The sequence below is a fragment of the Carassius carassius genome, chromosome 11 (assembly GCF_963082965.1).
Source record: "Carassius carassius chromosome 11, fCarCar2.1, whole genome shotgun sequence".
Classification (NCBI taxonomy): domain Eukaryota; kingdom Metazoa; phylum Chordata; class Actinopteri; order Cypriniformes; family Cyprinidae; genus Carassius; species Carassius carassius.
In genome coordinates this window covers 30,098,796-30,121,424 of record NC_081765.1, presented here as the reverse complement: position 1 = coordinate 30,121,424, position 22,629 = coordinate 30,098,796, and the positions used below count along the sequence as shown (strand labels likewise).

Below are 22,629 nucleotides of genomic sequence, written 5' to 3'. Positions count from 1 at the left end.
ACTGTACGTCACATAGAGTAAACAGTGGGATCATTCATGAAACGAGCCTGTATCGGTGCGCCACATGGATATATCTATGCTGCCTTCAAAGTCCAACCTGATGCAGGCAAGTTAGTATTATTAAGATTAAATAATTTAACAATGATTATATAATGAAGTATTGAATAATTTAACTAGTAACATAACTATACTTACACTGTATAGTATACATTACATTATACTATAGTAAGATTAAAGATCAATCAAAAGAACATTTCATTCATAATGCTAAATAAAGCAAACATATAAGCAAATATTATGATTTTGAATGTTCTACATTGTGCCTAATAGTAAAAAAAGGACCAATGCACTAAACTTGTGAGGATCATCCGGCTCAAAGACATTCCCATGGCTTGAGAAATCACCACAAAGGAACAGGTGGGAGGGCAACTGCATGGGAGCACATTTAAACCAAACCCTTCACGTAAGGAAGAACTACAACCCTGCTTCTAGGAAATCATAGTCAGGTGCAGTACATCTTCAGGAATCTGCCTTTCCATGAATAGGGTGTCTTAATCTTATATTTTAAAAGATTATTTAAAAAAAATGTAATTTGTCTTTTAGCAAAGGTCAGTGACATGAAATGCCTAACCTTTATAAAATAATCTATTGGCCAATTCTGGAGGTCAAACTAAACATTATATGAGCTGTTTTATTTTCTATTTCATTTCCAGTTATTTATTTCTGCAACCATGTGTATCTCAACATGTCTAAATACAGTATAAATCTCAGATTTATTAATAAAAACATATTCATTAAACGTAAAAAAAAAACCCATCAAATTTGTTTTCACGTTTTCTGTTTTAGTTTTTATTTCTCATTTTTTAATGTCTATACAGTTTTTATCATAACTAAATTAAATCACAAATGTGGTGTTAGTTTTAGGCTGCTTTTACACTGAAGTTCTTGATGCCCAATTATGATTTTTGTGGACCATTTCCGATTTTTTTTTTCTTCTAATGACCAGATTACATAAAACCATTTCCGATATCTGCATTTACACTATACACTTGGTGAAACAACCCAGGGTAGACGTACTGATAGGCTGCAATTACAGGGGGAGAGAGATCACTATAAACCACGGACTGAAAAACAACCCCGCAACAGTGTAAAAGTAGCCCAATTCCAATGGAAAACCATAGACTTGGCAACACTTCCAGGAAAAGAGTCCACCTAAGTCGATGTCAATCACCATCATCGCTTTTTCAATAATGTACGACTCGCATTTAGAGGGGAATACCCAATCTGCTTACATGACAGATGCCAATGCACGTATCTAATTCGTAACAGATTTATTTCCTCACATGAAACTAATCTGAGAATATCAGAATCCATGTGTTTTTTTTGCTTACACGTTCATGGATTGCATCTGATCTGTGCTGCATGTGATCTATAACAAGGGTGTCCAATCCTGTTCCTGCAGGGCCAACGTCCTGCAGAGTTTAGCTCCATGCAGTTCCAACACTTGTTGCCTGGAAGTTTCTAGTGAGTCTTGAAGACCTTAATTAGCTGATTCAGATGTGTTTAATTAGCATTGGAGCTACCTCTACAGATCAGCTGCCCTCCAGGAACAGGTTGAGACACCGCTGATCTATAATAACCCTGATTCGTCCTAAAGTAATGAACAGTATTTTCAAAGCTTTGGTAACCGGGCTGAAAAGTTTTCCACTTCTATGGACAGACATTTGATATTACCTACCTGATCTCAAATAACATATCTCCCAACCAAAAAAACATGAGATTTGCGTAGGGATGCACCGAATATTCGGCCACCGAAAATTTTCGGCCGAAAATGGCCAAAAAGTGCATTTTCGGTTTTCGGCCGAAACACTTTTATTACCGAAACAACACGGCCGAAATGTTATGATGACGCAAACAGAAACCGCGACCTGCACGTGCACCTGCATAGCGCAGACCACGAGCTCCCCGCGTCATTCACTTCACACCAGTGGGTCTTAATAGAGAACATTCTCTCTATTCTTATTCCTTTATTCGCAGCACTAAAGCGTCTCCTAACAAAGAGATTGAGACGGACCACGAAGTGAAAACAAAGAAAAGTACAGTCTTATAGAGTCTGTTAGCACACGTCTCACTGAGATCTTTTCGGATCCTCCGCACTTCATCGCGAATGTGCTTGATCCGCGTTATAAAGACCATTACTTGGACGCGGAAATATGGCAGAGCACACGAGAAATGCTCCAGGCCGCGCTGGATGCGGAGAACCCGCGTGGAGACGGAGAAGCGCCAAGCGCAGGAGACTGAGATCAGAGCGCAAAAAAAAAAGACTCGTCTCTGCATATATAATACACACACATATACATATACATGCATAATATCAGATTGTAGCCATATTTCTGCTAGATTTTTTGCTAGATTTCTGCTTTAATTTGATAAAAATGTTTATTTATGCCCTGGCCCTATTTAAATACACTCTCTCAAATATTTCTCAAATGTCAGGCAGATGACAAGCTCAACTCCTTAACAGCTAGATGGTTATCTGTCTGAAGTCCCCATCCCCAGAAGTGATAACAGTCTTGCCTACTGGAGAAGTAATGCACTTTCTAGTACTACAGAGAAAAATTTCAAATGCTCTTCACCTAAATGCACTTTTTATGAGAGAACAGTTAATTTTAAAACCTTTCTGCAGGCCAGTAGGCCTGTACATTATTATTTAATATACAGATGAGTGGGATTAAATTTTAGTTTGAATTTTATTTTATACTGTGCATTGTTGCAATGTGCTTAATAAATATTTGCATAATTTGTAATTATGCATTTTTATGTTTTTTTATAATTTATGTAATTGTAATTATCTTTGAAACTTTAATATTAATTTATGCAATTGCAATGTTTTAATTTTAGTAAAGTTAGTACACGGTCATAGCAATAAATGCAATGGTACTAATAATTGGGATAATTTCTTTCGGTGTTTCGGTTTCGGTTTTCGGCCTTGGTTTTCTCTTTTTCGGTTTTCGGTTTCGGCCAAGAATTTTCATTTCGGTGCATCCCTAGATTTGCGTTTATAATACTTAAAAACAAAATAATGGGAAACCAGAGTATACTCTATTCACAGAAAGTGCCAATTAGTCTCCTGCTAAGGTTTTTAATGAAGTAGTGGTATTCTTGGGCTGTCATACCCTGTAATCAGTTGAGCTTATCATTAATGTAAAAACAACGAGAAGCACTCTGGTGTATGGCACAGACCCAGTGATCCTGACCACATCTGAACATCTTGAAGGCTTGTTTATAACTGCGGAAAAGGGAGGAGAGGACAGGCCGAGTGCTGACCACGGCCAGCCAATGATCCTGTTGTTCTGCTTTTCACCAAAACACATTTATAAATATGGATATGAATACCCCAGCGCCCCCAAACTTATCCAGAGCTTGCCAATGCAGACTTCTAAGTCCACTAAACAAACACTCCCTGTCATCACTCCTCCCCTCTGAAGTTAGAGTTTAATGAGCATACGGAGGGGCCACGTGCTTTGTGCTTGTAAAGATCAAGTTAAACTGTCGGCCTGAGACTTGTTCGTTGGTGTGGCTCCAATGACACATGAAATCAAACATGCTTCTCTAATTTAGTTTGAGTTACTGCACTGATTTCAATGAAGATCCAATGGCCACAGCAACATGCACGTTGTCTGCTTTTATCCTTGTTTTAATCATGGCTATACACAATGAAAACTCAAATCAGTAAGTGCACTGATTTTTGAGACAAGGGACAAAAGACTACAGGGAAGGACTGAAAGTTTACCAGAATGCAGGGGGAAAAAAATTATAGATACAATTTTTAATATGAATATAAAAATGTACTTTCTTAAATAAGTACTGTCCTAAAGAAGATTCATGATTATAATAAATAAATATAAAAAAGTTCAGGACCCTGAAACAAAGCTTCCTTGCTTAAACTAACCATCTGTGAAAGGCTTATGCTCACCACACTGCAAAAAAAATAAAAAAGGATTTTAATGTTTATGTTTAGAAAAGATGTTAAAACCTCTTTTAAAAAATGGTTAGCTCTATTATATGTTACTAATTAATTATATGGTCTATATTGCTATATTGCTATATTGCTCTATATGGTTTCAATGCTTATTTCATTTAATTGTAATACATTTTAGGATTTTTTTTTCTAAATAAATAGGATAAAAAGAACAAGCAATTTTGATTTATGATTAAAAAAATGATTAGAATCCTGCAAATAAAGATAATGTAAGTAAACAACACCTTTGGGTATAGTCTGTAATAATTTAACTTTGATAAAATAAAATATGAAGGAATATGAAATTGTGCATAGGAATATTACAGTGATCATATCTGATAACTGGAAGAATGTCAAAAACAATAGTAGGTTAAACAGAGGAGATGTTTTGTCTCAAGTCTCAAGTGAATATTAGCGTCCTGTTATTTTCACATCTCTTTCAGAATTTACTTTGCTTACTTTTCATGTCATCCAGGTCAGCGCTGGCTAGCATCTGAGCCTCCGCCTCGTCTGTAGGTACTTTCTGGTACACCGCGGTTTCTATGGCTGTCATGCTGCCTATACAGATGCGTTCTCGTAGGTCATAGCTGGTCCGTTGGGCTCCAGCCAGCCGGTGGACGGGCTTCCTGCGAAACCAGCCTCGTGTTGTCATACTGGCAGGTTCTGGAGATGGGCTAAACCTGTGAAAAGAGACCTACAACTGAGTATTGCTTTAAAAACTATGTTTTTTAACCTATTTTATGTTCATTGTTATTAGTCTGACGGCATTAACAGAGTTGCATTGCTAACAAAGTAAAAGATGGACATGATTCTAGGTGGCTATATTAAGCAAAATGCTGAAGAGGACTTAAAATTTTACAGAAAAAGTTCTGTTTATGCTTGACATTCCATAAAACTAACTTTTGACTTAATGGAAAAATATACACACACACAAAAATGGTGGTGACAAAGTTTAAAAAGAGCACCTTATTAAATTATTTAGCCTGAGAATGAGCTACAGAGCTAAATTTCATCTGCAGGCCCTGGACAAGAAACCCTTGTTATTCAGCTCATGTAGTTAATAGAAAAAATAAAAAATAAAATAATTTAAAAAACCATTCCTTCGTAAGTTAAATAAGACCATTTTTTATATTTAGCTTGATATATATATATATATATATATATATATATATATATATATATATATATATATATATATATATATATATATATATATATATATATATATATTTATATATATATATATATATATATATATATATATATATATGGCAAGAAGCCAGTTCGCCAGCAGAGGGCAATAAAATACAACTTTTCAAGTTTACTCCTTTTGTTTTCACAGTATCACATTGTATTAAAAAAGTTGCATGTACTTGCCATTGAAAGCACATCTAAAGGTAACTGCTGTGAATTGACCATTCAGATGAACCACTTGACAACCAAAGAACAAGATGTTTCTTACATTAATATCTTTTATATACTGCAGTGTCTAACATTTACTTAATAAAGGACCATTCTGTGTCAAATCAACCAATTGTATTTGTATATCTTTCACAAAAAGACAATAAATAGTGATAAAAACCAAAATATTCAGTATCCTTATTGCATTATATGCCAATATATGACAGCTCAAAAATTTGGAAAAGCAAAGAAAAGCAAGTAAAAGTAAAAGAAAAAGAAAAGTTTAACACTCTGGCTGAGTTGACACTGAATGATCAATTGAAAACTAAATCAAAGACTGAAGACTGAAAATCCAGACCTCATTAAGCTAATGAAACCTGTTACAATTACTGTATCTTATACAGATTTGAATAAAATACGATCACAAGCAAAATATTTGACAATATCAAAACAATAACTTTTATCACAAAATATCTTCAATTGGAATGACATGACAGTGAGTAAATTATGCAATTGTACTGTGTCTTTGGTCACACTTTATTTTAAGGTCCAATTCTTTCTATTAACTAACTATGAACTACGACTTTTTGTTTCAATAAAATCTTAATTTGGTGTTTATTAGTAGTTAGTAAGGTAGTTGTTCAGTTTCTGGGTAGGATTAAGGGCTCTAAATATGGTCATGCAGAATAAGGCATTAATATGTGCTTTATAAATAAAAGCTAGTAATAGGCATGCTAGTTAATAGTGAGAATTGGTTCTTAAAATAAAATGTTAAAGTATCTTCTTCAAGCAACCCGTTAACGTGTTTTCAGATCTTTAAGGTGTAGACCCATCCTCACTTATTAGCCACATACCTGTTAGAAACCTCTTCCTCCTCTCCTCCATCCAGGCGTCCTGGTGTTTCCACCTGCTCCTCCATTCCAGCGGGGCTGGGTGGGGTCTCCTCACTGCTCGTGGGTCTCTCGCTCTCCATATGGAAGCTGGTGAGAGGGAGATCAGCCGCCAGATCCTCCTCACTCCCCAAACTGAGCTGTGAGATTACAACACCTGTCAGCATCTCTCCATTACCCCATCCCATCACTCCCACAGTTATCCCGACAGAGAGTGGTGCAGAAAGAAACTGTACTGTATAGAGCGTATACTTTTACGTACAAGAAACTGAATGCAATGACAAATATTTCAAGCAACTCTACTCTACTTTACACTGTTGTCACATGATCTCATTACGGTGTGTATTTTTGTTGCATTTACTATTCTTTGTTTTGGTTACTTATTGACTCTGTCCTTTTTTCTGTTGTTACTTATACTATGTTATGTATTTCTGTTTCCAATACATAATTGTACCGTGATATGCAACTGCAATCATGTCTATCCCCGGACTGGGCAAATATCTACTGTCCACTTAATTTGATTAAGTGATTTTGAAATGACTGTTTATGTTTAATGTTGTAAATCGACTGTCTATTGGGTTACTGCTGTTGTACAGCATCCTTGAGCTTAGGAAAGGTGCTATGAGATTAAACATATTATTATTATTATTATTATTATTATGGTTGTTAGAAATTGCATGCTTAATTTGACATCCTGTCGATATGGTTATTTTATTGTACAAAGTGCAATAGAATGGGTGCACAATCATTCTAAATATACATATGAAATATTTGTTGTTAGAATGTTAGAGTTAAGGGACTATTGTAATGTAATATGTTCAGATGAGTAATGTGTGATGAGTGATTTAGCCTCTCCTTCTATTTTGTTATTTTCATTTTTAATTTAGTGATTTTACCTGCTACTTTTAAAGGGCAAGCAATCAGTTTAAACTCCTTTTTGGCACATAATGTTCAATTGCACAAAGCCTACATACTGTAGATAAATTCAATAAATTTGGTTTCATTGCCTCCAAACCACATTTTGTTTGGAGGACAACTATTTTGTAAATAAAACATTTAAATGAATTTTCATTTTAATTACAATTATTATTTTAACGTTTTTTGGGGGGGATAAATAATAATAATTATTATTGTTTTTCATTTACTTTTTTGGTTAAAAAAAAATCTAATGTTCGACAGATTGAAAACTAATTTGTTAACTTTTGCTAGTCCAACTGCAAAAAAAGTGCATTCAACATTATTCCCCTGCATTTTTCACACTTGAAATGGAAGGTTTAGTCAAGTGCACTGCATTTTAGCACACAATATACCTGTCACAGTCTTCTGTCTTTCTGTCACTGTCTTCTGTGAGTGTTGTGTTCGTTTGGTGCCATGTGCTCTCTCCTGTCCTTTTCTGACCCCGCCCACCTCCCAGACTCATTTACCTTCACTCTGCACACCTGTAACTGACTTACACACACAGCTGTTCCCCATTTGTTCATTAGTATATATTCTCGTCTCACCCACCACTCTGCCTGGCTGTATTGTCTAATGTTAGTTGTGTTGGTTAATCGTGTTTTTTGCTCTTCTTCTGCTCTTGTTCCTGTGATTTGCTCCTGTTTTTGTTTTTTTTGCCGTGTTGGCCTTTTTGTTCTCTTTTATTAAAGAAGTTAAAATTCCCTGCATTTGGACCCAGACCCTGTTTCTTCCTCTGCGCGTCCCACCGCGCAGTGACAATACCACGTATTAGGTTACATATTTGTCAATATTAACTCATCTCAGTATTATAAAGTCACATACATAATGCATTTTGCAAAATTTGTAGTATGTTAACTTAGGAAACATCACGTTACCTGTGGCAGCTCTTCAGATGGCTCAGTAGGTGTGGCTCCTTGGCACTGTCCCTCTGTCTCAGACTCCGCCTCCTCATCCACCTCATGAATAGTGGGTGTGACATCTGACGGCGGCATGGACGTCTTCTTTTTCTTCCTCTTTTTCTTTCGCCTGCGGTCCATACTGAGCACTCTCTTGCGGAAACGCTGCGGGGGGAGGTGGGTGGACAGGGGGTGGTGGGTGTGGTGGAACGTATGCCGGTGATCTATGCATAGAGAGAGAGATTAAAAGCCTGTTAACTTAAATCATAACTATAACATTTTACTAATCATTCTAATTCTGTGAGAATAGCAAAGTATATTTTACAACTTTAAAGATTACGACACAGATGTCACCTCACTGGCGGGAAAGGAGCCCGAGATTGTGCGTGAGGTTGAGAGGTTCCGACTAGCGATAGTCGGGCTCACCTCTACGCACAGCTTGGGCTCTGGAACCACACTCCTCGAGAGAGGATGGACTCTTCACCACTCTGGAGTTGCCCATGGTGAGAGGCGGCGGGCTGGTGTGGGTCTGCTTATAGCCCCCCAGCTCAGCTGCCATGTGTTGGAGTTTACCCCGGTGAACGAGAGGGTCGCTTCCCTGCGCCTTCGGGTCGGGGATAGGTCTCTCACTGTCGTTTGTGCCTACGGGCCGAACGGCAGTGCAGAGTACCCGGCCTTCTTGGAGTCTCTGGGAGGGGTGCTGGAAAGTGCTCCGACTGGGGACTCCGTCGTTTTACTGGGGGACTTCAACGCCCACGTGGGCCACGACAGTGACACCTGGAGGGGTGTGATTGGGAGGAACGGCCCCCCTGATCTGAACCCGAGTGGTGTTCAGTTATTGGACTTCTGTGCTATTTACAGCTTGTCCATAACGAACACCATGTTCAAGCATAAGGGTGTCCATCAGTACACGTGGCACCAGGATACCCTAGGCCGTAGGTCGATGATCGACTTTGTGGTCGTTTCATCCGACCTCCGGCCGTATGTCTTGGACACTCGGGTGAAGAGAGGGGCGGAGCTGTCAACTGATCACCACCTGGTGGTCAGTTGGATCCGATGGCGGGGGAGGAAGCTGGACAGACTCGGCAGACCCAAACGTACTGTGAGGGTCTGCTGGGAACGTTTGGCCGAGCCTCCTGTCAGAGAGATCTTCAACTCCCACCTCCGGCAGAGCTTCGACCGGATCCCGAAGGAGGCTGGAGATATTGAGTCCGAGTGGAACATGTTCTCCACCTCCATTGTCAAAGCGGCCGCTCGGAGCTGTGGCCGTAAGGTCTCCGGTGCCTGTCGAGGCGCCAATCCCCGAACCCGGTGATGGACACCGGAAGTAAGGGATGCCGTCAAGCTGAAGAAGGAGTCCTATTGGGCCTGGTTGGCTTGTGGGACTCCCGAGGCAGCTGACAGGTACCGGCAGGCCAAGCGGACTGCAGCCCGGGTGGTTGTGGAGGCAAAAACTCGGGCCTGGGAGGAGTTCGGTGAGGCCATGGAGAAGGACTATCGGTCGGCCTCGAAGAGATTCTGGCAAACCTTCTGGCGCCTCAGGAGAGGGAAGCAGTGCCCTACCAACGCTGTTTACAGTAGAGGTGGGGAGCTGTTGACCTCAACTGGGGATGTCGTTGGACGGTGGAAGGAATACTTCGAGGATCTCCTCAATCCTGCTGTCACGTCTTCCACTGAGGAAGCAGAGGCTGAGGGCTCAGATGTGGACTCGTCCATCACCCAAGCTGAAGTCACCGAGGTAGTCAAGAAACTCCTCGGTGGCAAGGCACCGGGGGTGGATGAGATCCGCCCTGAGTACCTCAAGACTCTGGATGTTGTGGAGCTGTCTTGGCTGACATGCCTCTGCAGCATCGCGTGGCAGTCGGGGACGGTGCCTCTGGGATGGCAGACCGGGGTGGTGGTCCCTCTTTTTAAGAAGGGGGACCGGAGGGTGTGTTCCAACTACAGGGGGATCACACTTCTCAGCCTCCCTGGGAAAGTCTATGCCAGGGTACTGGAGAGGAGAATCCGGCCGATAGTAGAACCTCGGATTCAGGAGGAACAGTGTGGTTTTCGTCCAGGCCGTGGAACACTGGACCAGCTCTATACCCTCTACAGGGTGCTGGAGGGTTCATGGGAGTTTGCCCAACCAGTCCACATGTGCTTTGTGGATTTGGAGAAGGCATTCGACTGTGTCCCTCGTGGCGGCCTGTGGAGGGTGCTCCGGGAGTATGGGGTCCGGGGCCCTTTGCTAAGGGCTATCCGGTCCCTGTACGACCGGAGCAGGAGCTTGGTTCGTATTGCCAGCAGTAAGTCAGACTTGTTCCCGGTGCGTGTTGGACTCCGGCAGGGCTGCCCTTTGTCGCCGGTTCTGTTCATGATTTTTATGGACAGAATTTCTAGGCGCAGCCAGGGGCCGGAGGGGGTCAGGTTTGGTGACAACACGATTTCGTCTCTGCTCTTTGCGGATGATGTTGTCGTGTTGGCTTCATCAAGCCAGGACCTTCAGCATGCACTGGGATGGTTTGCAGCCGAGTGTGAAGCGGCTGGGATGAGAATCAGCACCTCCAAATCCGAGGCCATGGTCCTCAGTCGGAAAAGGGTGGCTTGCCCACTTCAGGTTTTTGGAGAGTTCCTGCCTCAAGTGGAGGAGTTTAAGTATCTTGGGGTCTTGTTCACGAGTGAGGGAAGGATGGAACGGCAGATTGACAGACGGATCGGTGCAGCTTCTGCAATAATGCGGTCGATGTACCGCTCTGTCGTGGTGAAGAAAGAGCTGAGCCGCAAGGCGAAGCTCTCGATTTACCGGTCAATCTACGTTCCTACTCTCACCTATGGTCATGAGCTTTGGGTCATGACCGAAAGGACAAGATCCCGGATACAGGCGGCCGAAATGAGCTTTCTCCGCAGGGTGGCTGGGCGATCCCTTAGAGATAGGGTGAGAAGCTCAGTCACCCGGGAGGAGCTCAGAGTAGAGCCGCTGCTCCTCCATATCGAGAGGGGTCAGCTGAGGTGGCTCGGGCATCTGTTCCGGATGCCTCCTGGACGCCTTCCCGGGAAGGTGTTCCGGGCGCGTCCCACTGGGAGGAGACCCCGGGGAAGACCTAGGACACGTTGGAGAGACTATGTCTCCCGGCTGGCCTGGGAACGCCTCGGTGTCCCCCCAGAAGAGCTGGAGGAAGTGTCTAGGGAGAGGGAAGTCTGGGGTTCTCTGCTTAGACTGCTGCTCCCGCGACCCGGATAAGCGGAAGAAGATGGATGGACAAAGATGAATGATATTCTTGAAATCTCTCAGAATTTTTTTTTTCCAGCTGAACAATTGGAAGTCAATCAGAATCCATTTGAATTTAAAGAACTTGAGCATTTAAAGCAACAGACAAAACTAGGCACATGTTTATATACAGAATGTTACTCTCCAGTAGTGGTTGAATGACTAGTGATTTTTTAAAGTCGACTTTTATGTGATGAAAGTCGAGTCGAAATCGACTAGTTGCTAATGATCGTTATTAATGAACAAATAAGTCTGGAGCTGTAAAAAACACCATGCTATGGCATACGACACAGTGATGCGTACATGGTTATTGCTCCTATAACAGCTCATTTTTATCAGTTCTTTTGTCTTTGGGTCGTTATATTTCTCACAGATTTCTGCTCGTTTTAAATCAGAAAGAGATAAAGTAGCACAGTAAAGATTACAATCATATGAACACATTAGTGAGAGCGATTGGGTGTGTGAATTAATTCCACCTGGCAGCGTCTCTCTACAACTGAAACTGTGGGATTTCTGTGCGCGAGCGATCTGCGCGTGACGTATGAGCTACTGTCTGTAGCCTATGTGTGTGCATTACAGTGCAGCAGCGCATTAGCTTAGAACAGCAATTAACTTACCTGTACAATAAGCTGTTTAAAACGTGCTTTCTCCTGTTCAATTTCGAGCGTCCAGTAATATAATCACACATGCATGTGGAGTGCTTTCATAGTATGTATGTATTTGTCATTTTAACTGTTTGGAAATGGAGCGTAAATGTGGAAGTCCTACAAAGATTTATCCTGTTGCACCCTCTATAGGGGCTAGTCAATTGAAGCTTGACCTTTGAAGTCGACTAGTCGACTAATCGATTAGTCGGTGTAACCCCTACTCTCCAGTGGTGTAGACAATAATATTGTTATCATTCTTGGTTTGAAGGGCCTTAAGTAAAGGATGACTGTGGACTCATACAAGAATCTAGAACAGCTATGTAGGAAATGGGTTAGCTGGGACAACGTCAATTATACAATTCAGCACCACTATAGAAACATATTTGACCCGAGAATGGCAACCACTGATCAGATCATCAATAAGAAACAAGTATACCAGAGAGCTGTGTAATTAGCAATAATAAAGTCTTTTAAAAGGTCACAGATAATATATATGCCATAGTTGTCACGTGTATGGTCTTTGTGTCTTGTTGTTTGACCCAGTTTCCTAGTGTGCGTGATTATTGTATTTAGTTCACCTGTTGTCTATTAATAAGGCTATTAGTCCTCATTTGGTTTAGTACTTACAGTCTCATGTTTCCTGAGTTCGGTGTCCTGTCTAAACATCGTGTTTGGAAGTGTTGCTAGCCTGTTTCTCTGTTTTTCCCTGTGTTATTTGGATTAAGTCTATTTTTCTTGTTATTCCGTCTTTGTGAGTCCTCTGTTTAGAACATTCCATGACAATAGTAACATCCCCTCCAATGCTATCATTAGTTAGTTCCTCTCACTCGAACATCTCTGTTGCCAAGTATCTCCTATTTCACAAGCTTCAATTTAAACAGCACTAAAAAAGTGAATATATGAGGTGCAGACTTTTTTATTTTAAAATACTTTATACACTACCGTTCAACAGTTTGGGTTAGTAATACTTAAAAAATTATAACAATATAATATAATAGTTTTATTCAGCAAGGATGCATCAAATTGATCAGAAGTGAGTTTCACATTGTTACAAAAGATTTCTATTTCAAATAAATAAATTATTTTGCACTTTCTATCTATTTCTATAAATCAGCATTTTAGAATGATTTCTTAAGAAATATGTGACACGCAAGACTGGAGTAATGATGCTCAAAATTCAGCTCTACCATCACATGAATAAATGACATTTTTAAAACAGAAAACAGTTTTAACTAATAATAGTTCATAATATTACCTTTTTACAAATCAAATAAATGCAGACTTGGTAAACAAAAGACACTTCTTTCAAAATCCTTTGACTAATTGAAGGCATAAATAAAAAAAAGAAAAATACAATTTATTAAATTGGAAATAAATAAATAAGAACTTATTTGAAATAGGACATTTACACATAAAACTGCAAGCAGAAGGTTGAAGAGAAGGGGTTGAAAATTATGACGATTTTTGTCATCAACCGAAACAGAAAGTCGCATCAGAGGTGTTTTTGGAATAACACTGATGAATTGTGCACAATAAGATTGTGAAGCGTGTGAATTTCATGCTGACTATGAGTAGTTTTGGGAGCTCAGAGATGTTAATGTGTGATTTATCCTGCAGCAGCTCTGTGTTCAGGTTGCCTCTTGGCTCTGCTGTAAATGAATCACACACTAGCTCGCATGTGGATGGACATGTGGGCCTTGATTTATCCGGGTCCGTAAAGCGACTGGCACAGACGCAGCCCCACAGGAGGCCAGGGAATGTGAGAGAGCCATTAAAAGTCTTGTCTGTACTTCTGAGGCTCCTTCCGCAGAATTACATTTCTGGACATGGAGTCTTCTACCAACCAGACAGTTTGAAAACAGCGTTTAATAAAGTATGCATCTTTGATCTCATTTACAACTCTTATTAACATTTGTCTCTGGGAATTCAGTCAGGTTAGCACTAAATGCAGCTCTAAACACTGATGTGCACAACGGTAAAATGCATTTTTGTCAAAAATGATTGGTTCTCTTAAGAGTTTGTGATCTGTCATGTGACAAATGGGTTTTGTTTGAATCTATGCTTAGATTCAAAGAAAATGGAGCATGAAAATAAATTGCATTTGAAGGACGTCAGAAACGCATCAATTGCATTTAAAATATGAATACTAATGTGTCCTAGACCGCCTACCTAATGTCAATCACCAATTTTAGTTTTGCCAAAAACATGGGCTAAAAATAATCAGAAAAGTTCTAGAAATATTGGTGCTACAGAGATAGTTTAGTATTATTTATATACTATTACAGCATCTATTTGTATTTTGAGTTACCATTTACTTTTATATTTAAATGTTTTAAGTGTTTTAAGCCATTATTATTTTTAAGCATTATTTTTTAAGTTTTTTTTTTATCTCATCTTTATATTTCATTTTCATTTCAATTAACAAAAGCTTTTTTATTTTCTGTCTTTTATTAATATCTATGAAATCACATATGAAGATTTTTTATTATTATTATTATTATTACTATTGTTATTAATATTATTACCACTACTACTGCAGCTACTACTACCATTAATTGTTAATATTAATACTAAATAATAAATGCATATTACTAATAATCTATTATTTTACATTACTAATGTACATTATTGCCATTATTTAGAATAATGTTAATGTAAATGAAAATAATAAATTACAAAAATCAGTATTAATACAAATTTATAATAATACTACAATTATTATTATTACTGTTGCTAATAATAATAATAATAATAATGTTGAAATTAATAAATATTATTATTATTAATAATTTTAATTCCTTAATTATATTATTTGATTATTAATTATACAAAAAAAGAATAATTATACAATAAATAAGAATTGCAATAATAATACAAGTTTTAATAATAATATTAATAATAATTATTATTATTATTATTATCATCACCATCACCATTATTATAAATCAGAATCTGCCTGACCTGACCACTGAACCTGTGATCAGATCATACTTGATAGATGTCAAACCATTTCTAAACCAGCATGACTTGAAGATTATCCACCAAGGAATTATTTAAAATTGAGTGCCCATATTATTGTCGTGAGATATCTGTCAGAAAGTACTTACACTCAAAGTCTTTCTCATTGTAGCTGCGGCCCATTTTGTCTGCGCCATTGATGGCAGACTCAGTAATGATGTCCCCAAACCTCTCCACAGACAAGGCCTTCTCCCATTCCTCATCTTCTTGTCCTGCTGTGGAGCCCTTCTCTTCTTCCGACAAAACCTGCAGACAAGATCATTTGAAACCACACAGTAAGTGCCAGACAGATGTTCCTCATGCTAAAACACATTTGAGGAAGTAAGGGAAATAAACTTAAGGCCAAATGATTCCTTCTGGCACACTCTGGAGTGTTTAAGCAGTTACGGCCAGATGTTTTATACTATGTTCTCTCAGCTTGAACCACAACCATTAGCTCTCACCCAGTGCGCCGCAATTTTGGATAGGTTATCATCAACCGTGTGTCATTATTTGTAGCCCACTGAAGAACAGGGCATTAAGGTGACTGAGAACTATTATAGATAATCTAGGTGTTTATATATATATATATATATACATATAACATGACACATAACAATTTGGCCCCTTCTTACAACTTTTGACCCTTGTCAGATTTAGTGACCCTGTTGTTTACCTGCAACTGCAACTGCAACTCCACAGCATTTCAGATTTCCCCTCTACATTTACAATAATGTTCAGAAACGCCAGTCGTGTTCTCGCACTGACATTTAACAAATATTGAACTCCAGTCACAGATTTCACTAGCAGATCAATCCCTAACATGATATCAATGGACGGTCTAAATCAATTGTTTCTATGCTTTTTCTTCTTCTGAAAAAAACTGACAGAGCATTGTTAATATTTTGCAGAATCAATATTACGTTTTTCATTCAAATGACCTCATTTTGATCATAATCAGTATAAAACAAAACTCTTCATCAATGCATGTTGGATGTGGCGCTGGAAGGACCAATCATAATAGAGCTCCCTATGTGGCCCCGCCCACAGCTCCACCTATGGAAGGCATCTAACATTTGGCTGGTGGGTAGAAGGGTTTGAAGAGCGAGGGTGGGATAAAGCATGCTGACAGGCTACAAGGCTCGCAGATCAGTCAAAGTAAATGTTAGAATGTCAGCAGGAAGCCGGCAGAAGCCCTGTAGCGCCCCCACCAACAACCACAACTGCATTCAACAGCACCTCTGTCATGTCGGACGAGCAACAAGATGCAGAATGGCCAACCATAAAAGCCAACAAATTATTCACACTGAAGCACTAAAACCATCAGGATTTTTTGTTTTAAATAGCCACATTTCCTTTGATTCTTCGGCAATCGTCAGGCATCTGTATAATGAATCAGAGCAGATGGGGCAAATTCGGCAAAACTGAAATGATATGGACAGACAAGGCACTAATTAAAGGAAAACAAAGTCTTTTTTTTGTTAATTGTGTCCCTCAGCTTTGCGTAATTTAATGAGGACAACATTGCATTATGCTCTCGGTGTCTGCACGCTGTGTGCCACTCTTTTATCGCCTCTGAAGTGCTGACTTTAATGAATGCCTTTAATGAAGACACTGACCTGTGAAGTCAAATGATAAACGGCTTGCTCTCACAATAACGAGAGACTTGGAAATGAGCCAGTGGGGAAGCAGGCAGAGAGGATGCTGGGAAAAGCCACTCTGCTGCATCACACCATTTTCTGCACTTTCATGTCCACTTTTCCAACCTCTCAAATGTCTCTCGAGCAGAGCTTTGTCTGTGAAGCATGTGTGTGTGTCACAAAAAAAAAACTGTACCCCTAGGCCGTTTACACAGAATGCGCCTTTGTATCTAAAATGCGAGACGCAGATTTTTGAGAATCACTCTTTAATCTTTTGGTTTACTTTGCTGAATATAGCAAATGATAACAAAAAAAAACATTTGAAACAAGATAAATGGTCTACGCTTAATTTCATGAAGAGTGTGATTAATCATGGTTAATCACAGAAAAAGGGTGTGATTAATCTGATTAAAAATGTTAATCTATTGACAGCCCTAATGTGTGTGTGTGTGTGTGTGTGTGTGTGTGTGTGTGTGTGTGTGTGCGCTCTTGTTTTTGTGACATATCAGGACACAACTCTGTATAATGACATGGGTATGACACAGGTATTACAAGGAGAGGGTGACTTATGAGGACATAACCCATGTCCGCATTTTTCAAAACGCTTATAAATCATACAGAATGAGTTTTTTTGAGAAAGTAAAAATGCACAAAGTTTCCTGTGATGGTGTGGGTTAGGTGTAGGGTTGGTGTAGGGCCATAGAATATACAGTTTGTACAGTATAAAAACCATTACACCTATGGGATGTCTTGTAATGTCATTACTTTTGGTCTGTACTGTATCTCTGTTTGGGCACTCATTCATGGGCACTCATTCTCAGTCTTGTATAATTGCCCCTTCTTAATTACCATAATGTATCAAAAGAACAAAACGAACAAATATTTTTTTTTTTGTTTAGAATATTACTTTTTGAATACCATTCCTATACTGAATAAAAACAAGGGACACAAACAGCTTTTGCTCTTCCAGTTCTCTAATTGTGTAAATGTTAATGGCTTGAGCGAGAGTGAGTGCAAGCGCTCCCAATAAAGGTTACAGATTGCAGCTCTCTTTATTTCAACTGCGAGGTGAACAGAATGACAATGGGAATCCAGCGAGGGCTGACAAATGTGTTTGCCTGCTGCTAGCAAAGTGCTCCGGGTAAATGGTAGATAGAACTATATCACAGGTGGTGAAAAGGCCGTCATGATTTCAACGTTTCAGAAGTCGACACCAATACAGTGAAATTTCTTGATTATGTGTCCATTATATATAAATATTAATGAAAACATCTGTGTACCACAGAAATAAATGACAAGAACCTTCAATTGAGTTGTCTTTGCGGGGTGCGTACAAAAACAAATATACAGCACAACCATTTTAGTCTGTTTAATGAACAAATTACTTGAGCGGGTTGTTTTCAATTAATCAAACGCATATTAAGTGACTATAGGCTACAGTACGATTCATCAATAAATGACTCTCATGAATTGGTTATTTTTAATGAATCAAAAACTTACAGCGCAACCGGTGCAGTCTAATTCCCTACTTTTATGAGAAAGTTGTAGTGAATAAAAAAAATACTGCAAGACTAGAATAGGTCATTTTTAGTGAATCAAAATCATACAGCGTTGTCTGACATTTGAATGAATGACACGGTTCTTTTAATTAATAGTTCAAAAGCACAAGTTACGATTTACCGATCAGTAAATAGTCATGTGAATGCAATGAGATGACAAAAAAATGTGTTGAATTACATGCCATGTTCCACAAAACCTCAACTGTCATCTTTAAAGTATAATTTACAAAGTGCAATCTTTAATCATATCCATAAACATCAGCATCAATAATCTGTGCAATGTGTAGTTTATTTGTAACAATATGAGTTTTGCTGAAATCACATGACTTGGTCAGTTTTGATTCAAAACAAAAGATTCATGAAGATTTTCAAGCTTTGTAAATGCACCATCACCAGTGGCATGTAGCCTCAATTAACACTGCTTTTCAAGTAGTTATTTTAAGTAAACATTTAGTAATAAAGATCACACCACGTGGTTTTCTCTGTTTCCTTAAGGCCCAATCACTCTTCATAGAGCAAGCATGCAAATGGGGTGGCGTTGGCGCAGTGGATAAGACACATGCCTGTGGTGTGAGAGACCCGAGTTCGAATCCACTGTGAGACACCAATGTGTCCCTGAGCAAGACACTTAACCCCTAGTTGCTCCAGAGGCGTGCGACCTCTGACATATATAGCAACTGTAAGTCGCTTTGGATAAAAGCGTCAGCTAAATGAATAAATGTAAATGTAAATATATGCACATGGGTGTTGGAAAGCAGTTGCTTTTCATTCAGACAGCCCTCAGGTATCACATCCAGTCTGTATTTAGTACTTCTGATTCTGCAGAACACTGCTTTTCTAATATTCTATATTTTATTATCAACTTGAAATCAAAGTACCAGTGCTACTGACATCCCAAATGTGGGTCTTATCCATGAAACCTGTGCCTCAGCTGAGAGAGAGGGAAGTGAACTCATATTCTATGTCTGGACTTCAACTTGAGGAGGCTATTCAGGGGGCTATTCTGCTGCTGGGAGTGCAGTCTGAAAGTGCAGGTGTGCCTGCTAAGACTGGCCTGGATATCAAGTGACTGAGGAGGCCCACCTGAGCTCTTTGTGTAAGTACAGAATACACATTCATTCTCACAGACACTATAAAGTGCTGACATTTCCAGGCAGCCAAGGACAGAGAGAGTCAATCCCTGACTGACAGTTTTACCAAAGTTGGGAATTTAAGTAGCAAAGTTTTTTGTTTTTTTGTTTGTTTGTTTTATGTAAAGAAGTCAAATTGATTAACACATTTAATATTTGAGTATGAATAACTAATAGAAAAATGTGTTATTGATATCTAATTGTGTTATTAACACACGCCCGCGCACACACACACTAGGGCTGTGCAATTAATCGAAATCGAATCGAAATCGCGACACATCCGTTCTCCCAAATAAGCTCTGCTCTAGCCAACTGTGTAAACGCCCACCATTAAAAAAATAAAAAATAAAATATATATAGCAGGAGAGAGACAGAGTGGGATTATGGCGTCTACTGGGTCAGGTCAATAGTTAGGTAAATGAAAGGGTTAGTTCACCCAAAAATGAAAATTATGTCATTAATAACTCACCCTCATGTCGTTCCAAACCCGTAAGACCTCCGTTTATCTTCGGAACACAGTTTAAGATATTTTAGATTTAGTCCGAGAGCTCTCAGTCCCTCCATTGAAACTGTGTGTACGGTATACTGTCCATGTCCAGAAAGATAGGAAAAACATCATCAAAGTAGTCCATGTGACATCAGAGGGTCAGTTAGAATTTCTTGAAGCATCGAAAATTTTAGTCCAAAAATAACAAAAAACTACCACTTTTATTCAGCATTGCCTTCTCTTCCGGTTTTGTTGTGAGCACGTTCACTGCAGTGTAGTGATGTCCGCTTCGCGAACGAATCATTCGATGTAAACGGTTCTTCTTAGTGAACCGGTTGAACTAGTTCACCGAATCGAACTGAATCGTTTGAAACGGTTCGCGTCTCCAATAAGCATTAATCCACAAATGACTTAAGCTGTTAACTTTTTTAATGTGGCTGACACTCCCTCTGAGTTAAAATAAACCAATATCCCGGAGTAATTCATTTACTCAAACAGTACACTGACTGAACTGCTGTGAAGAGAGAACTGAAGATGAACACCGAGCCGAGCCAGATAACGAACAAAAGATTGACTCGTTCTATATAGAAAATAAGAAAATAAAGAAAAACGTTATGTAATTTAAGCTTTGAAAAGACAGACAACAAACAAAATAAATAATTTAAAAGAGCTGCGTCACAATGCATATCAAGAACATCTCTTATTGCTTGTTCGCTATTCCCAATTCAGAAGACCGCACTCACAGCCTGTGACTCAGAATATCTCTCATACTCGCCCCTCTCTTCCCCACGTGCCGCGAATCCCCCGTCCCAGACGAGCCTTTCACACTTGCTGCACTCATGCAGCCTGTTTCGTAATGCTCGGTTATATTTTCGCACGGGCCTGCACCGCAAATCTTCACAAACGCATCTGGCATTGAGGCTTGCTTTATATATATATATATATAGACCATTTATATAAATAGAACCCCTCCCAAAACACAATTGAAAATTTAAAGGATTTCAGGGTTATAATGGGAATTGTATTGGATAAAACAACAGTAATAGGAAGTAATAGCAAGCCAATAGGAACAGTAATTCCTAATGGAATAATGTCAAAAACAAAAAGGAACTTTGTAATGGTTTCATGGAAATTGTAAGAATTTCTGTAATTTTTTTCTTTTCTTTCTTTTTTTTTTTTATCAGCAGGGTACTGTGCTGCACATTATTGACAATATCAAATCGCAATATCTGACAAAAATTTACAATTAGATATTTTCTCCATATCGCACAGCCCTAACACACACACACACACAAACAAACACACAGGTTTGTTTTTGTGAAAAGTGGGGACATCCCATTGGCGTAATGGTTTTAATACTGTAGAAACTGTATATTCTATGGCCCTACACCTAACCCTAACCCTCACAGGAAACTTTGTGCATTTTTACTTTCTCAAAAAAACTCATTCTGTATGATTTATAAGCGTTTTAAAAAATGGGGACATGGGCTATGTCCTCATAAGTCACCCTCTCCTTGTAATAGCTGTGTCATACCCATGTCATTATCATAGGTGTGATCGACAAAGGACAAAAAAGCAGGAAACTATACGGTGCACTTACCCCCCCAACACACAGTGAAATAATTTATATAGTATAATAATAAATGAATAAAAAATATTGTACTTGTTTTTTGTTTAAATGAATTTATAAATTAAATAATTAAAAAAGGGAAGAAAAATTTTAATACACATCTAAATTAAATGATTGAACAAAAAAAAAATCATAAAAGGAGTAATGTGGGAAATATGATTCAAAGACTGTTATATTTCAGCACGAATTTCAAGAATGGACAGCGACTCTTAAGTAGCACGTAGAACGCGTTCATGTCAAGTTAAGTTTTTGGGAAAAGTGCGTGGATTTGCGGAGAGTGTTTATAACCTTGCACGTAGAGAGCGCTCTTCAGAGCGGAGATACATCGTTATCGGGAAACTCGACCCAGATCAGATTTAAGCATTCATTAAAGTGATTCGATTCAAAGGAGTCATTAGTTCGCTCCGCGCATATAACGTTACTCCCAAATATATTTTTAAATCGCACAGATTAAATTTCGGGAGCATATGCGACAAAAATGTTGCCAATTTCGACTCTTGTAGAAGCTGCTAAACTTTATAGCTAGAAGTAAGCAATAACCAACATGGCGTTACTTTGCTAAGTTAGCCCAGAATCGTTTAACATTAATGTTAGGGAATCATGACATTTATTCCTGTGATGCAAAGTTGAATTTTCATCAGCATCATTACTCCAGTCTTCAGGTGCCACATGATATTTCAGAAAGGATTCTTCAATACTGATTTATTAGTTTGCTGCTTAGTATTTTTGGGAACCTGTGATACTTTTTCCGTATTCTTTGATGAAAAAAAAAAAGTACAAAATAACAGCATTTATTTAAAATATAAATATCTTGTAACAACATAGGTGACCATTTAAAAGTTTGGGATCATTATTTACAATTTTTTTATTTTATTTTTTCCCTTTGAAAAGAAAAGAATGCTTATATTCAGCAAGGTGATAATAAAGTGATAAAGTGAAAGGAAAAAGTGATAATAAAGACTTTTATTGTTAGAAAAGATTTCTGTTTTAAATAAATACTGTTCTATGCAACTTTATACATCAAAGAATCAGGAAAAAAACTTTCACAGGTTCCTAAAATATATGAAGCAGCACAACTGTTTCCAACATTGATAATAAATCAGCATATTGGAATAATTTCTAAA

The 22,629-nt window shown here is 38.7% G+C and overlaps 1 protein-coding gene across 2 annotated transcripts in view; it reads right to left on the bottom strand.

The window, feature by feature from the left end:
* slc4a3 (solute carrier family 4 member 3) overlaps positions 1–22,629 on the bottom strand; it is a 102,160-nt gene that overhangs the window by 37,946 nt on the left and 41,585 nt on the right. For both annotated transcript variants that reach the window (XM_059562507.1, XM_059562509.1), the window contains exons 3-6: positions 15,170–15,326; positions 8,145–8,389; positions 6,277–6,452; positions 4,481–4,701 (exon numbers count right to left, since the gene is read on the bottom strand). In XM_059562507.1, the coding sequence (XP_059418490.1) occupies positions 4,481–4,701; positions 6,277–6,452; positions 8,145–8,389; positions 15,170–15,326 (799 nt within the window). The remainder of the gene's footprint in view (positions 1–4,480; positions 4,702–6,276; positions 6,453–8,144; positions 8,390–15,169; positions 15,327–22,629) is intronic.